Below are 16853 nucleotides of genomic sequence, written 5' to 3'. Positions count from 1 at the left end.
GCGATGTGAATCCTCCATTATATCCCACTCTTTATTTCATATGTTCATAGTTAGAGGCAATTTTAACCTAAATCTGTGATCTAAATTATTGTGCATTCTTGCAGAACTTTGCAAGGCTTAAGGCTCGTCGACAAGGTGATCTCCTGAATTACATTTTAATCTTTCTTTTTGCTCTCATCGCGATAAGAACATTATAGAAAGAGTTTATGGTGAAACTTGCGGATATCCGACAATGGCGAACGGCTGGCGAGACACAAATATGCCAGCGAATTCGAAGGTAGATTTTAAATATGAATATTTCTATATACGACATAAATGTGCCACGTGTTGACATAATTATTTATTATCAAAAATAATTTATTAAAATTGAGCGGATTTTAAGAGCATTTTTAAAAACGATTGAAAATTATCCTACTTTTTTTTATAGTATTTTAATTCAAATCACAATTTTTTTGTGTTTTGTTACAGAGCCTGGAACATAATGAATTTATGAAACGTATAAGAAAGTCATTATATTATTCCAAGTCACCAGTTATTAATTGTTTGAGTTTGCCGGTTACAGGTCTGTATATTAAATTGTGAATGAACATAGAATCTCTTAATAAAGTTTATCTATTAATTTAAATTATTCCCTATATTAATAAAGAATTATTTACGATAGATATTGGTTTAGTAAATCAAAATAATTTAGAGAGTATAACATTTTAACATAATATTTAATAAAAAATTCTATAGTGTAAAACATATATCTATATATTTGTTAAATCATTTTTTTCTTATTCTTTATATATGAAATACAAAATCCTTGTTAGAAAAAAATTTGAAAAATTTCAATTTTGAAAAACATAAATTTTAAATATTTGTTTTTAGATTTATTTAATTATAATGTCCAAATACTGCTTGCAATTTAAATATCTTGTTTAAAACATAAAAATCATAAATTAATTTTTATATTCACAGAATTGGCAGCCGAGCTTTTTACAGAAGTAAAGAAAGGTCATACATTGGAAAAACTTGATGTAGAAGAAGCGAGTAGGATATCTAGAAATGCATGTGTTTCCCCTTGTTCACTCGTATTGGCATTGCTATATATTGAGAGACTAAAGAACTATAATCCGGAATATCTTCATCAAGTAGCGCCGTCTGAATTATTCTTGGTTTCTCTGGTAATTCATTGTTTTTGATACATATGCATTATGATAATTATAATATATTTAACTTTGTTTAAATGGATTTTATTAATGATTATCAGATGGTAGCCAGTAAATTTCTGCATGATGACGGCGAGGAAGATGAAGTTTTCAATAAGGAATGGGCAAATTCAGGACAAATGACTATATCTCGAATGAATAAATTAGAAAAAGATTTTCTTGCTGCAATCGTAAGCAATATTTCTTACATTACTCTATTTGTAAAACTTATATAATATATAATTTTAATTAACAGTTAGTTACTTTTTATTTTTTATTAAGAAATGCTTTATTATTTTTTATCCCATAGGATTGGATGATATTAGTGCAGCATCAAGATTTTTGGAAAAGGCTACAGCAACTAGAGAAAGATGTTGCATATCGAGAAATACAGAAACGAAGATGGTGCACATATACAGAATTGAGTTATCTAATGAACTCCGTCCAATTGATCACGATTGCACAAACCCTAATTAGCGTTTCTTCGATTTGTCTGGCGACTTACGCTGCCGGATTAGCGACTCTCGTGGGATCCACAATAGTTGCCCACTTTATCGCACAATGTTGTTTACCTGGAACATTGCTTAGCCCGAGGCAATCGACGATTCTATCGACAAATCTTACATCGATCGAATTAACCGATGCATTGATAAACGTGCAATCCCAGGAAGTTGACGATGATGGTCTTCCGATTTCCGATTCCGAGAATGTTGTAGATTTTTCCACAATTGTGGAAACTGATGACGACGACATAGCTAGTTGGAAATGGTGGCTGAACTCAACGATGACTTGGCTACCCGAGTATTGTAATTTGGAGAGTGACATCAAAGTTGCGAATTCTACTAATAGATTGTGTGTGAATGTCGATTTTTCGCCCAATTCAACGCAAGCTATGAAGATAAGAAAAATAGAGAATATAGGGAAAACAAAGACTTTCGCACCTGAAGACTATCGCCGCAATGTAAATTGGAAAGAAATACTGGATATGATTTTAAACTGGCTGGAACAAGACTGGAGATTATCGCACCAGTTACAGCACAAAAGTGTCTTTCAGTCGCCAGAATTAAAGATTTACTATTAGCTCGCTGACAAAAGCTTGCGTATTAAACAGCCTTTTTTCAAAAGATATATATATATATACATAAATAATCTATATTTTTTGTACTAACTTTTTGCAATGTAACGTTCGATACTAACAGATTTTTTTTCAATAAATATTCGATGTCTCATGCTAAAAATATTGTTTTATATTTAAAAATGATTTTATTAATACGGATAATGAATAATGAATTTTTTCTTTAAAGACTGATATTAAAACAATTTTTTATATTTTAATTTGAAGCCATACGAACTTCTTTTTTAATAGCTTTTACATTAAATTTCAGACCATGTCGGATTAAAGCTTCAAAAAACAGTAAGTTAGAAACCTGTTTCGACTATTCAAGATTATAACATTATACATAAACTTTGTTCTATACAATTCTACATATTATACAGTCTATACATTTATATATGTGTGTGTGTATATATATATATATATATATATATATATATAAATAATAATATATAAATTATTTATATATTAAATATATATAATAAATATTAAATATACTTTGCACTCAAACAGAAATCATATTATTTGCTAACATTAAAATTATTAAAGTTCATAGGTATTTGTAAACTTATCACGGGGTGTTTGCGGCTTATTATAAGGTGTTTGTCCTATGAGTTAATTAAATTAATCCGCTTCACAACCAATTTTTACATAATTCAGCTATCATTACGGAAAAGCATAGCTAATGGTATAGGCGTCATACCAATCAAGCATCCAATCGTAACGCCAATGACCCTACCCTTTGAATGGAAAAACAATCTTGAATAATTTTATTGAACAAAATCTTATAGTAATCTTTAATTATCTTAAAATTCTCTACATAAATTTCGTAATACTTAAGAATAAAGGAAAAAAACATGCTATTTATTAGTAGAATAAAATATAATGAATATCGCATACCACATTCGCAGCTATCCGTGTTCTTGGTAGATTCAGTTGTCCTAGAGTCAACTTAGGCGCTTCAAAGCCAACTTTCTGGGCGAACATCTCAACGTAATGCACCGAACCAATCCCGATGACATCGGACACCGTGTTACCCAGCGCTGCCGCCGCCATGGTCGAAATCGGAAACCTTCTGTTCAACATCATCTCGATTTGATCGCCCTGAAACATCAATCTTAAAAGTCGGCACATACTGAACAATGGAAGCCCGTAAGATACGTACAGCAACGATCATGATGAAGTTGTCAAGAAAACCAAATCCGACGAACGGAATTGCATTCGCGATCGCGACTGCAAAAATACAATGATCGTTCCAGATTATTCATTCGCATTTTTAATCAGAATTCTATGAGATTCAAATTATTACGTATAAAAATTTTATGTATTTCGTCTGTTTTGAACTTTGTTAAAGTGAAATATGTGCAATGACAGTTTTTTTAGTATAGGACATATTTAAGTCTCGCAAGCAAGCAAATAAGAAATGAAAATGGAAATGATCGATTGCTTGCTTGCGAATATACAGACAACAATGATACAGAGAATGATACATACCTAATACCAGGTCTTTCGTGGTTGGTTCTGCAACGTTTTCAACTGCAATAACAAAAGATTCGATGTAAATCTATAAATTAATCTTGTTTAATTAGAATTTGCTATGTAATGAAAGTAGCAAGCACTAAATGATAGACAAAATGTTTCTATTTATCTTATTCATAGGCTGTATTTAAAATCATGTATTTTTTAATGAATGTGGATTAAAAAAAGAAGGAAATTTAAGCAAAGGAAAAATTTATTAGAGAAAAAAACAAATGGCTCTGCTAAAGAATAAATTCACATAACAAATTCTCACAAAAATAATCATTTTATAATGGAAGGAAAATTTTGCAAAATTTAAGATAACTTTAAAGTCTGACTGGAATCTATTTCCAAAATAAAATTAACAGAAAATATTGCAAAAAGATAAGAAGATAATTTTATAATTTAACAATATTTGATAAGAAAGAAGTTAATAAAAATTGATTTTTATGGTAAGGAAAGATTTTCAAAAATGAAAATACCATACCAACAAATTGTAAAAATGAGAAGTGTCCAAAGTATTACCTAACTGTGGCACTGTGGTTGACCAAACATCCAAAAAGTTGTGTCAGAATAGAAGCAGGCAAAAGAGTTAGTGTAATTAGCGAGAAAAAAGAGTGAAACAGACAGTGAGAAAGAAATCTAGAGAAATCTACAGAAAGAATGAGAAACTTACAGAATAACATCCATGGAGATTGCATTGCAGGAAAAAGATTCCATTATATCCAAAGATACCATTAAATAACAGTTGAGGAAGGTTAATTTTATTTTGCAAGATCTATAGGTAATAAATCTAAGTTAATGTTCATAAATATCTCGTAAATGTAACAAAATGTTACATTGCATCAAAAAAATTGGAATCTCGCTTCTTTCTTTGACTGTGTCCATGATCCAACAAATACATGACATACATGATTTAAATAATAAAAGTAGCAACGTCCTTACCATACTTGCGATTTAACCAATCATCCGGCATCGGACAGTAGGTTCCTGTAGGATCTACCTCTCCTAATGATGGTATTTTGCTAGGCCTGCCAAACTTGCTTCTCCATCGAATAGCTGCCAATTGACCTAACAAAAAAAAACAAGAATTTTATTATATATTTATTTACAATATATTTATAAAATTATTCAATTATACAAAAGTAATTTATAACTTAAGTATCGGACTATATATAAAAAAATCTATATTTTTTCTATCGTGTACTAATTCAGTTTTTAAAAAAAACAGATCTAATACAATTGAAACAATATCTCATACCTTCATAGCCCGCCTTATCTTCCTTGGATTTGTATTCATTTAGGGCCGTCAAAAATAAGCCACGTTCCTCCGAGGAAAGTTTCGAAACCAATTCCATTGCCTGTTGCTTTGTCAGAGCGTCGATGACGGAATCGGAAGAGATCGGGGTCCTAGTGGTCGAGAATATCCTGGTGTTCTCGTAGAAAAACCGACCCAGGACTCGCGAGACATTAATGGTGTATGAGGCAGTACATCGTCGGGAGAGAACATTGCTCATCGATGACTCGTCGCGGTTGGAGCACCGCGATCGCTTGACGTTGAACCACGCGACATCCCTGGGAGTGAACCCTCGTCGACCGAACGTCATCGACGCGCACATCTCGTCCAGGTACCCAGAAACTTCGTACGGCGACGTATAAAGATTCACTCGTCGATTCGCGTCGAATTTCGACGAGTGTCCCTTATCTTTTCCTCTCTTCTTTCTCTCTCTCGAGAGGACGGCCTCTCGAAGAGCATCCGGTGCGATCCGGTAAGTCCGGGAAACTCATTCAAGGACCCACTGAGTGATGTCAGTGTCAGACGCTGACAGGAAACCCTCGGTCCATGCGCAAAGAGCGCATGATCGGAGATACGTGCGTCAGCGTTTTCCGTTCTTTTCTCTCCAACATCCGCATATGTGTCCATCTCGCTTTAAGTGCAAAAAGTACTAGGAGTACGAACAAGAAATAGATGTGTTGCGCATACGGGAGTCTCTTCCCGGTTTTTCTTATTTTTTTCCACTTTTCCCAGAAAAGCTCTTTTGAAAGTTATTTAGAAAGTTAAACATACAGTTTCTGTGTCAAGACAGACGTAGAGAAATTCCATCGTTGTTAATATTACATGCAAAATATGGTTTATCTGCACTTTCCGTCAAATCTAACCGAGGAAGAGTTGATGCTGCAAACCAAATTCAGCAAACTCAAGAGAAAGGTACATGATAAGGTTATGTTTTGCACTACGTATACCTATTCTTCGGTTAATTCGTAAAACATAAACCCAAATTAATCCTTTTTTAACACTCTTCTTTTTGCTTGATCTATAAGCGAAGATAATCTGTTTTCTTGAGCAATTATAATCATGTTTTTCTTATTACATATTCAAATAGTTAAATGATGCCAAGGATGGCATATCGACGATGTTTACTCCGTCAATCTAAAGTCAATGTAATATCTATCAATATCTTTCGGTGCTTTTTAACTATCTTTTATTTAGCTATCTGAGTAGTTACCTTTATCTTTGATAATCAAGTTATCGTAAAAAGTTATTGTTTTACAGAAAAAAGCGTTACAAGATCTGAAAGCTCCTAAACAGGAAGCGGAACGCATTCCTCAAGCGCCAAAACGGCCTACAGAAGCAAGAGATGCTCGTGAAGTAGCCAAGAAATTGATCAAGTCTGGTGTAATCACACCTCCAAAGACTCCTAAGCGACCAGAGCAAACCTTTAAGAGATCTCGTGGGCTAGAAAGGAAATTAAATAGTACAGAAAAGACAATCAGTTCTTATCAACCATTTTCTGCATCACAAGAAGAAGAAGAAACGGAAGCAGCAAGATCGAGGGGAAAGGATTTATATAACAATTTTGTTGGTGCTCAAGAAACTGGGGAAAGAAATACCGGAGATACTCAATCCACTACTAAACAGGAAGTTAAACCACGTGCGGGTAATACAATATTTGTATGTGGCTACAAAATAACGGAGGATTATCTAAAGAAGCACTTTCAGAGTTTTGGAAATATTGTCAATATTTCTATGGAAGTAGAGAAAAAGTAAATATGTATTTTTCTCTTGTTTTCTCTCATGAGCTTACAATAATACATACTTAAAATTTTAATAGATATTATTGATGTGCTCATTAATAATTATTTCTTATATAGCCATGGTTTCATTACCTTTGAAAAAACTGAAGCAGCTGAGAGAGCGATTAGTGAGATGGATGGAAGCATGGTCTCTTCCATCCAATTAAAAGTATCGCTAGCTAGAAGGCAACCTGTAATAGAGCCTGTCAGTGATACCATGTCCAGTTCTATGTGGTCACCAATTGCAGCAAATTATTCACAGAAAAGTGCACACAAAGACAGACGGGAACTTAAAGTATATGAAGAAGATCTTTTCCAGTAAATGCAAGTATCTTTGTCTAAGTCTTTATTATTGATATTGTAAATAGTATCAATATATATTATATATCATGATATATCAGTGCAATTCTCAATGATTTTTTATATTTACTTATTTGGAAACTATATATTAATTTATTTTTAATGTTATATTCTTCTATTCTCTTGTCTGCTCTATATATATATATATATATATATATATATCTGCCAACAAATTTGAATTTTAAACATATTTGTATACTACTTATCTAATAACTGTTATAATTCTTATAACAAAATTTATAATGCATAGAAATATTCATCTACATAACGTAAAAGAAACATGATATAGTTAAACTTTGTTAATCATCCAAGTCTTTCGATCCTTCTTTTTTATTCTTCCATCTGATTTTGATTAATAGGATTATAGATGTTATGTTTTTTTACTAATGATTTTTTCAATTAGAAAAGATTATCATTCATTTTATTTATTGTTCTTTTAATTGCCATAGTTTTTTCAAATCTTATATAGTTAGCTGGAACAAAATTAATTACCAATCATATCAGCAATGTCTATTAGAATTTTTGATACATGTTAATGTAGATATATAGAAAAAAACTATTCACATTTTTATATGATAATAGAATTTAAGAGAATTAGATAAGAGAATTTAAGATAATTTTTCATGATAATAGAATGATATTTCTAATAAAGTTTAAAAAATGCTTTTTTAAGTAATATAGTTATTTTTAATTTTTTCTAAAGGAAAAATTAAGAATAAAGGTTGTTTCACTGCAACAAATAAAAAATGCAAAAATACGATTAAATAATATTTTTTCTTAAATATATAAGTTATTATATAACTGATGTATATATAGTACATAAAATTACATTAAGAACTGTTGCAAATAGCGTTCTTTAAATATTAAAGTTTACAATTGTATCTTTGGCATTATATTAGTAAATGGTAATTACAATTTCTTACAAACCTGGTACTTCATTTTATTCTGATATGTGTACAAGAGCTATAATTCCATTCCGATTCCTTACTTTCGTGTTCTAGTTTGGTATTTTCTTCAACACAGAATTGTTATATAAAACAAATTTATACAATTAAAAATATGAAATTTTTATTTCTACGAATCAATGAATTATTTACGATTATTTCGTTTACACGATTCGTTTACATATGTAGACAAACCGGATTGTAGAAGTGCTATTGAGGGGGATTGAAATAATCCCAATGATGATGATGCGTTACAATCCGCGTGCTACTGAAATAATATATCAACAAGCCTGCTATGAGAAGTAATAAGGCGCATATGGCTAATTCCACTTCTCTGATCTTTTCTCTCGTGTCGTCCGTATTTAACGTAGATGTTAGGTACCTTATAAAATACCTCATGGCCTTTATCCCAGCCAATCGGAGAGCTCGAAGAAGCTGCTGCGTAGTATCTATAACGCCGAGTTCTGTATCGGAGTGCTGATTCATTGGCGTTTCACTCAGAGAAAAGAACTGAGTTGGAATTTCGGAAACTGGAAAGGCGATGAAGTGAGTCGTGCTCGAGGGAAAAGAGGATACTGGCGATTGAGAGGACTCCCTTTGCTTATCTCTAAGGGATTGTTCCATATCGGAAGAATGGGAAATAACAGCACGCTGTGGCTCAGCGTCTTTAGGGACACTATGTTTTGCATCTGAAGAATAGGAAATGACGGCACGCTGCGGTTTAGCGTCCATGGGAGTACCACCATGCCCCGGTATACTCGAATCGGGCGTATCAGGAGTCACGGAAATAGCTGGTGGCAATGAACGAACCGGAGACGCGGTTTGCCGCACGATACCTTTGCTAGGTGAAGGGGATCTAGATCTCGACTTGCGAGGGGTCTGTTCTTTGCTATCGGACACATCGTCCTTGCTGCCACGAAGACCCGTAGACGTCGTGCCCAACTCAGTAGCAGTAGCAGTAGCAGTAGTGGTAGCAGTAGCAGTAGTAATAGTAGTGGTAGCAGTCTGGACAGAACTATTTGGAGATTCGCCGACGTGCTCCGGCGACTCTCTCGATTCGGAGGGTCGGGTTGAAGGCACATCCGACGGAGGATATGAGGCACGAGATTCATCCACGTGGGAGCCCGACGTGGTTCGCGAACTCAAAGTTAGGAGGTGTTCGGAATCTAAAATTCGTAAGGACTTATCTTGAGCGACCGTGAGCAAATGCGTGGTGGATTTGTCTTTATCCTTGGATTCTAACTCATCTATGGTAAGTGTCTTAAGTGGGGAAGGGAATTCTTCGGTTTGAGCAATTGAGGGAGTGTGTGATATCTCTTTGTCCCTGACATCTATTACGTTTGTTTTAACAACCTTTTGGTCCTCGCCAGCCTCGATCTTTTCGTCTTCTGTAGGCGCAGATTCAGTCACGACGGTCTCGCTGGGCTTCGCCGTCTCTTCCGACGAATTGTCCTGCGCAACAGATTGCCTCTCGCGAAGTTGAATATCATCTTCGATAGAAACGTCGATTGTCTTGTGACTCGCGGCTTCCTTCTCACTCTCACGATATCTTTCTTGCGCCTGAGTCGCCACAGTCTCCAGGTGACTCCTGATCGCCATCAATTCCCTGATGATGGCCGGCGACAAACTCTCTTCCATGGAACCGCCGCCTCTCAATTCCGACGCCGTGATCATCATCGCATCCACTTCAGACGTCATGATTTTGTGCGCTTCTATTTGCGATACGCTCAGTCGATCGACCTTTAAATCTCCAACCTCGAGGCTGCTGATTCTCAGCGTGTCGTCGGCTAATAGACTCGGCCTAACTTGAGGTTGTGATTGTGGTTGAGGTTGTGATTCTTCCGCGATACGTTCCTCCAAATGCGGCGCTGATCTATGTTTGTCTTTCAGCTCGATTTCTCTGGTAGGTGATGGTGATGTCAAGGACACCGTATCAAATGTTATTCGAATATCTTCCTCTTCTAGATGCCGCTCCTCCTCTTCCTCTTCTTCTTCTTCTTCTTCGTCTTTCCGTAGACACTGTGACATTGGCAACGGAGGTACGGGAGGCGTGGTCGTTTCGCTTGGGCTGGGTATACGTTCCATCGACACCATTATCTGCGACCCCGACCTGGAAGGCGTCACTACGAGTTTCGCCTGGGTGATCTCCTCGATCACCATATCGTCCGGCAACGGATCGGTCTGCGTTGCCGCCGTCACCTCCATTGTCTCTACGTATTCAAACGGAGTACGAGGTCGCCCGATCGCGTGTTCCTTCCTCGCCCTGGGTGGCCGCGGTGGCGCCGGCAGCGGACGGCCTTGAATCTTGTTGAGTAATTCATCACTACGGAAATCTCGATGCTCAACCTCCTCCGCGTCGATCTCGATGTACGGCACGGATTCAGTTGGTACTAGAGTTGTGCTGATGATCGTCTCCGCTGTGCTGATGTCTCTCTTTCTGCTAGGTCCCAAAGTGCTGTACGCTCGTTGAGGTCGCTTAGGCGGGGTCGGTCTCGGCGTTGTGGCAAACTTGTCGCGTTTTCTTCTGGGTGGTGGCGGTCTAGGTGGCTTCTCTCGCTTTTCTACAATAGCATAACCGAAGAGGTCTCGCGCCGAGCCGTTCTCGTCCTCTCGCGGTATGTCTTCCTCAACATAGCCGACCTCCGGCAAAGATTCCGCGCCGTGCGATGTTCTGTCCTCGTCGGCGACGACCGACGTGGTCCTTGAGCGTGATCGTCTTTTCGGTGGTATTGGTACTGGTTCCGGCGCGGCATCCGATTGAAATCGCATCTCCAGGTTGTCGATGTTCTCGTGACTCGCGGACATAATGACGTCGCCGTTGGCGAATCGCTCACGATCGCGCGATCGTGATGATCTCGTCGGAACCACCGGCTTCTTTGATTCCACAATCTCCATCTCCCACTCGTCATGATGACCGTTGCAGATTGGCGCACCCACATCGCCGTTTCTTCGGTCCATCATCGTTTCCCGATGCGAGCGTTTTCTACGTATGGGTACGATCGGTGGCGTGATTGGAAGGACTGTAAACGAGTCGGGCGCAACAGTGACGGGTGTCGAAGGAGACAGTATCGATATCTCCATCGGCGGCTGCGAGTGACTGCGTAAGGATGACCTTGACTTTCTGCGCACCGGTTTCACCACGACTATGTCATCTAATGGCTCCTGCAGTGGCTCCGCTTGATCCCCCTCCGTTTGATACACTACGCGGTGTCTGGAGTCGCTTCTGGAGTCACTTCTGGTACGCTCGCGAAACAGCTGTTCGTCTGTGATCGATGCCTCGCGACTGTGTCGCGTTGCTGTCGATCTCGTCCGTTTCGGTCTAATCGGCGGTTCCGCTTCGTTGGATTCCACTTCTTTATGCTTCCTTAGAGTTCGCATTCTCACAGGACGTTGGGGCGGAATAGGTGGAAGCTCGTCGTCCTGCAACGCGCTGATGATTTCTGATCTAAGAGCATCTCGGATCTCATCGGGCAAGTAATTGTCCAGGTTCATGTCATCCTGGCTGATACCGCTCTGTCGCAGAAAGAATTCGTCCGAGTCGATTTCTTCTATCACGCCACGACGTCTTCGATCGCAGGAACTGCCGCTGGACGCTTGCTGTTCCCGATCGGATTGTATCGAGGAAGGCTCGTGTTCCTCTTCGCCTTCCTCCTCATCGGACACTGCCTTATGCGGTCCAAATCGTCTCGGGTCCACCGCCATGAAAGCCTCCTCGTATCCTTCTTGTTCCAGAACCCGCGGCATGTCCTCGTCCAACGATCGCGATCTTGGAATCGTTCTGAGTTTCTTGTGCATCATCTGCTGATCCATATGCCAATCGTCTCGTGCGGCCGCATTTTCGATCTCTTCGATATCATCTTGATGAACAAGTTTTACTCCTTGATCGTCGTATAATTTTGGTTCTACCTCCATCGCTTCTTCATGTTCGTATGACTCCTCGCGTCTTCGTGACTTATGGGATCGTTTCGGAGGAGCGGGATGCCGATCCGACATTTCTGACGATTCCTGCTCGTAGTCCATGTATTGTATCTCCTCCTCTTCGTACTGCTCTTGTTTTCTCGCGTCCTCCCACGGAATCGCGCGAGCCGCCGCCAGTATCTCCTCCTCCGTTCTGGCGGACAGTCTCGGCGGTTCCTCCATCGAGCTTTGTTGCCACGGAGGAGAGCCGTCGCTTCCAGCTGCCGTCGCTTCCTCCGGACGATCCTCGTCCTGAACGTAAGCCGCGTCCCCGAAACGTTGCGTCCATCTGGCGGTGAACTTCCCCTTCCGAGCGCGAGGGAAGGTCGCGCTCTCTGCCGACTGGGCTCTGGAGTCCTTGGGCGAGGACGTCGCGTACTCGCCACGCTTCTTGGATTTTTTATCGAAAATGCGCGGATACGTGGCGAAGTCAAAGATATTGCGCTTGGAGCCAGCAGTGGATTCCGTCGAATGCTGTTGCTGCTGTTCGCGCATGGAAGACGATCGTTTAATGCGAGCGAGGGCGCCGGGCAGACGAATGTTGGGCTTCTTGATGGTGAACTTCGACTTATCCGGCAAGTGGAAGCGCGATTTGTCGGGAAAGCTGAACTTCGGTCTTTCCGGCAGGTGAAATTTGGACCTGTCGGGCAGACTGAATTTTCCTGTTTTCTCGGAGATGGACATTCTTATCCGGTCAATTCTGCTAGGCCGTTTCTCCACGGACTTGCGGGACTTGTCCGACTTGCCGCTGCTCGCCGCCGCCGATCTCGTCGTCGTCGTCGTCGTCGTCGTCGTTATTTCGGGCTTCTGCCGTTTTTGCGGGAACGAGAATGTGGGCCGCTGGAAACCACGGAGCCGAGAGCGTAGCTTGCCAGCTTGTGTCTTCAGGCGTTGAGGTAGGCCACGAGCGCCGCGCCGAAGCGGCAGCTCTTCTATCACCGACGAGTCTACCTATAATGACGAATGCTTCTCTGAAAAATTATGTACGATGCAAATTTTCATTTATTTAAAAATTTCTAAAAAAAATTATTCTGTATATGCAAACGATAATTTCTCGATAATTCTTGGGAGAATATTCTTTCTTTAATGCCGTCAATTTAAGTTATATTAACATTTAGTAATTAGATAAATCGATCTATTTCTACTTCCAATTTCTTTCTAGCGTATATAAAGTGTTCTTGACTGGTTTCAATTTTTAATGAATGATGATCAAATTATAACATACCTGAAAATACTAATGACATTTATTTCTCTGCTTTTTTAAGAGTATGTATAAGATACGTTCAAGATTTCAAATTGGTACATCACGTATAATATAATAACCAAAAGTTAAGATTTCTGTATTGTAGATTATTTAATATTGAGCAAGGGAACTTTTATTTGAGCATAAGAGAAGCAAATACTATTGAAATATTAAAATATTATTAAATAGCTCATTTTAAGGTCACAATGAAAATGGATTAGTGTCGTGCAAAACATTCGAATGCAATGCCATTTAGAGACACGCGAGGTGCATTAAAAGTGATTATTTTAAGGTACTGTGAAGTAGCTAATCGCGAAGTAAGCCATCGTCAGGTTTGGAATCTATTTCGAATCTATTGTCGGATCCACCGAAATAAATCGCGGAGATTTTCGCGAGTTGACGTGGAACGCGGATTTGCGCGACTTTACGATTTCACGTCCTCATTGAAAAATATCGGCAAGGCCCGAGAGATGATTAATATTCGGACGGCGCCATATATATTCTTGGATGCGATTACGCAATCGATGGAGAAGCCCGGGTTTTCTGGAGCGTATTGCGAGCGGCGGCATTGCACAATCGGATAGTGACACGTTCGTGTTTGCGCCTCCTTTTTACACGCGAGTTTCGCTAAATATAGGCGCCATTCGGCGCGAGTAACAAACCGAAGACAACAAGATCAGCTCCCGCGAGCCTTCGTGGCGCTTTTAAATTCCGGGGGTCTCTATCGATTCGTGCGGCAGCTATATTTAACCGTTTTTTATTTTATTCCCTTTTGTTCAATTCGCGAACGAGGTGCCTTCGCAGCAACCGCGGCCAATGAATATCGATTTACCGATTTATGTTATTATCTGAACGAGATATAAAAGTTAAAGCACCGTTTTAGATTAGAAAACAGATTGTACATTTCATAAATAAGAAGAAATATATATATATATATATATATATATTTCATAAAAGAGAAAAAACTATAAGATCGCGTCAATTAATGTTATTTATATTTAAATATTTATATTTAAATATTTTCTACGTTTCTACATTCCTAATATAGAAATTTCTCGTTAGATATTATATTGACTGAATTTTAAAGCTTATTTTATGAGACAAACTTTATCAACGTCTTCGTAGATCAGATTTTATCGCGACAATCAAATCTTTTTATCTCTTTATCAAATTCCTTTTCCTCGTGTATTCCTCCCCGTAAATGTTCAAGCAAGCCAGATTTGACTCTACCTGACTGGTATTGACCTCGCCGTCGGTCCTAGACTCCGTATAGGGAGTGGATGCGAGAAATCGTTCCTCAAGCCTGTCCTGAAACTGCTGCGCCGTGGGTTCCTGCTCCTCGGAGGTGTCGCCGGTCGCGACGAGCTCGCGGCCCTCCATCGCGGTGTCCTCGATTTTTCCATCCAACGGAAGGATCACATCGCCATCCAGGATCAGTTCCGGTGGCAGTCGGCCCTGATCGTCGATGCTGTCGTCACTGTCGGCGACGGGCATCACGTCCGTGTCGGTGATTCGCACGACCGGTGCCATCGCCGGATGTGGCATCGGCGGCGCGATCGGCTCATAATCGTGCTCACTGCAGGGAGAATTCTTACGCTTACATCGCGGGACCGATTGCGTATAAATTAAATTGCGTTTGTTAAATAAATAATTAATAAGTACGTTTACTTTTCGCGTCTTCGCGATGCATTAAATTTCGGGTATTCTGGGACGTATCCTCAACAAAATATTTAGGAAAGCAATATTTCCGTTACGTTTCATCGAAATGTCGAATCGTCTATGATAAATATTATTATATGAGTCGCGGTGAACGTGTTAACATCGCAAATGCAATCTGAAATAGTTACATTCGACAGAAAGCAGACAGCGATGTAACATGATGAAAAACGACGAAGAAGCATTTATAAGATTTACTTTAAATTTTCTTGTGATATTTAATAATATGTAATATTGAATAAGTTATCGCAACTTGTAACAGGGACATAATACTGGCACCGCGAAATTTATCATTTGATTAGTCTAAACGGTCTAGACTTGGTTTTATATATCTTTCATTTTCTCTCATTCCTCTCTCGAAGATGACGCATTATCCCACATGTTTGACCTTCTTTTAATCTCACGAGACCGACGTAAACGAGTGCGAGGATGGAATTATACAGAGTACCTACATCGGAGAGATCATGTCGTCCAAACGGAACTCATCAACTGATACACGTTCCCATGTCGTTTCGCGTCATGTTCGTTATTTTAAAATCGAACAGTCGATATTATACTTTTCCTTTAAACGATGTCCACTCCATACGTTTTCCATTGACCTTTTATAACGTTTTATATCTCCACAGTTCTCCGAACATACCACTCATAACTTTTTGATGCGAAAAATTCGATTATACCCAAAAAGATATCTCACGATATCTACATAAATCAAGGCTCAAAAGTGACATAAATTCGATAAATTTAAATTTTTTATGAAGAAAGTTTCAAAATGATAAAAATATTGTAAAAAAAAAGTATTTGAAATATTAAAAATTTTTTAGATGACTTCTCTCTTTTGAATATCTGTTGTTTCTTTCGCGTTGTATCTCATATCATTGCATTTTGACCAATGAGCAACAAGACAAGTAGTTTGTTTCTCCGCAACGCCGGGGTTTCGACTGGTTGGATAATATTATTTTGAACTGTTCGATGCACAAACGCGATCTGTTCAGTGTAACACGGTTCCGTCAGATGTCCATCCCGGGGACGTCGCAGCGTGCGCGCCGTGGACCGGTACGCGGATGCGGGACACGCGGGTCGCAGACGGGGAACTGGACTTGGCGGATTTGGGAGCTGACCGAGCTTTCTATCTATAGCCACCCGGGCGAACCTTAAATAGCTACGGCGATCCGCGACGTGGTTTCGCACGAGTGTAACCTATCCGATGCGCGATATCAGAGATGAGATGGACACGGATAATCTCCCTGTGACTCAGAGACAACCTTAACGTTTGTCGACTGTTGTCCGCGGGGGTGGTGGGTCAGCGAATGAAACCCCGGCCGGATTCGACTTGAACGGGGGAGTGTACACGATCGGTGTACACGAGCGTAGGGGGATACTGACCTGCAGCGGACCGCAGGTGGCTGCTGCATCGTCCTGGATGACGGTCTGACGAGGAGAGCACGTCGTTCCGGCAGAAGCGAGTCGCTCTGGTAGTACTGACATCCGCAACGGACCTCGCGTCCGAGGCTCGACGTCGACGACGCTCGCGAAGCGCGTCCTCGTTGCTCCGGCTCCATCCCCACCCCCGGAGAGACGCCGCGGCCGGAGCACACGGAGGTCCGGTACTAATCCACCTCCAGTCTCCTTCTTCCTACCTTCTTTCTACCTGTCTGCCTACCTGGTCAACGATCAAGAAACGACGACGACGACGACGACGACGACGACGACGACGGCGACGATGATGATGACGCTTC

General features: G+C 39.8%; 4 protein-coding genes across 6 annotated transcripts; 2 read left to right on the top strand and 2 right to left on the bottom strand.

Annotated features, from left to right (window-relative positions):
* The first annotated feature begins 32 nt into the window (after nucleotides 1–32).
* On the top strand, nucleotides 33–2428 carry LOC105424206 (protein CNPPD1). The gene is made up of 5 exons (XM_011634327.3): nucleotides 33–277; nucleotides 469–562; nucleotides 961–1166; nucleotides 1253–1381; nucleotides 1501–2428. The coding sequence occupies exons 1-5, from the start codon at nucleotides 233–235 to the stop codon at nucleotides 2269–2271; spliced, it is 1245 nt and encodes a 414-aa protein (XP_011632629.2). The 5' UTR covers nucleotides 33–232; the 3' UTR covers nucleotides 2272–2428.
* Nucleotides 2429–2605: 177 nt separating this feature from the next.
* Nucleotides 2606–5637, bottom strand: LOC105424207 (uncharacterized). Of its 2 annotated transcripts, none has more exons than XM_011634328.3 (6): nucleotides 5084–5637; nucleotides 4768–4893; nucleotides 3799–3840; nucleotides 3470–3537; nucleotides 3205–3408; nucleotides 2606–3044 (listed from the first exon to the last, which is right to left on the bottom strand). In XM_011634328.3, exons 1-6 carry the CDS (start codon nucleotides 5439–5441, stop codon nucleotides 2961–2963), a joined length of 882 nt encoding a protein of 293 aa, XP_011632630.2. In that variant the 5' UTR covers nucleotides 5442–5637; the 3' UTR covers nucleotides 2606–2960. The 2 variants fall into 2 exon arrangements, with proteins under 2 accessions (XP_011632630.2, XP_011632631.2); XM_011634329.3 differs by having other exon boundaries at nucleotides 3799–3825.
* Nucleotides 5638–5795: 158 nt separating this feature from the next.
* Nucleotides 5796–8183, top strand: Nelf-E (negative elongation factor E). Its single transcript, XM_011634370.3, has 3 exons — nucleotides 5796–6031; nucleotides 6377–6867; nucleotides 6976–8183. Exons 1-3 carry the CDS (start codon nucleotides 5942–5944, stop codon nucleotides 7217–7219), a joined length of 825 nt encoding a protein of 274 aa, XP_011632672.3. The 5' UTR covers nucleotides 5796–5941; the 3' UTR covers nucleotides 7220–8183.
* LOC105424208 (uncharacterized) lies at nucleotides 8013–16676 on the bottom strand. Of its 2 annotated transcripts, none has more exons than XM_011634330.3 (3): nucleotides 16501–16676; nucleotides 14632–14977; nucleotides 8013–13109 (listed from the first exon to the last, which is right to left on the bottom strand). In XM_011634330.3, the coding sequence occupies exons 1-3, from the start codon at nucleotides 16674–16676 to the stop codon at nucleotides 8412–8414; spliced, it is 5220 nt and encodes a 1739-aa protein (XP_011632632.2). In that variant the 3' UTR covers nucleotides 8013–8411. The 2 variants fall into 2 exon arrangements, with proteins under 2 accessions (XP_011632632.2, XP_011632633.2); XM_011634331.3 differs by lacking the exon at nucleotides 16501–16676 and adding an exon at nucleotides 15570–15737.
* Nucleotides 16677–16853: the final 177 nt, after the last annotated feature.

Source organism: Pogonomyrmex barbatus, unplaced genomic scaffold (genome assembly GCF_055798465.1).
Source record: "Pogonomyrmex barbatus isolate J1 unplaced genomic scaffold, ASM5579846v1 scaffold6, whole genome shotgun sequence".
NCBI lineage: Eukaryota > Metazoa > Arthropoda > Insecta > Hymenoptera > Formicidae > Pogonomyrmex > Pogonomyrmex barbatus.
Note: the sequence above shows the minus strand (reverse complement) of the source record. Positions and strands in the feature narration are given on the sequence as shown.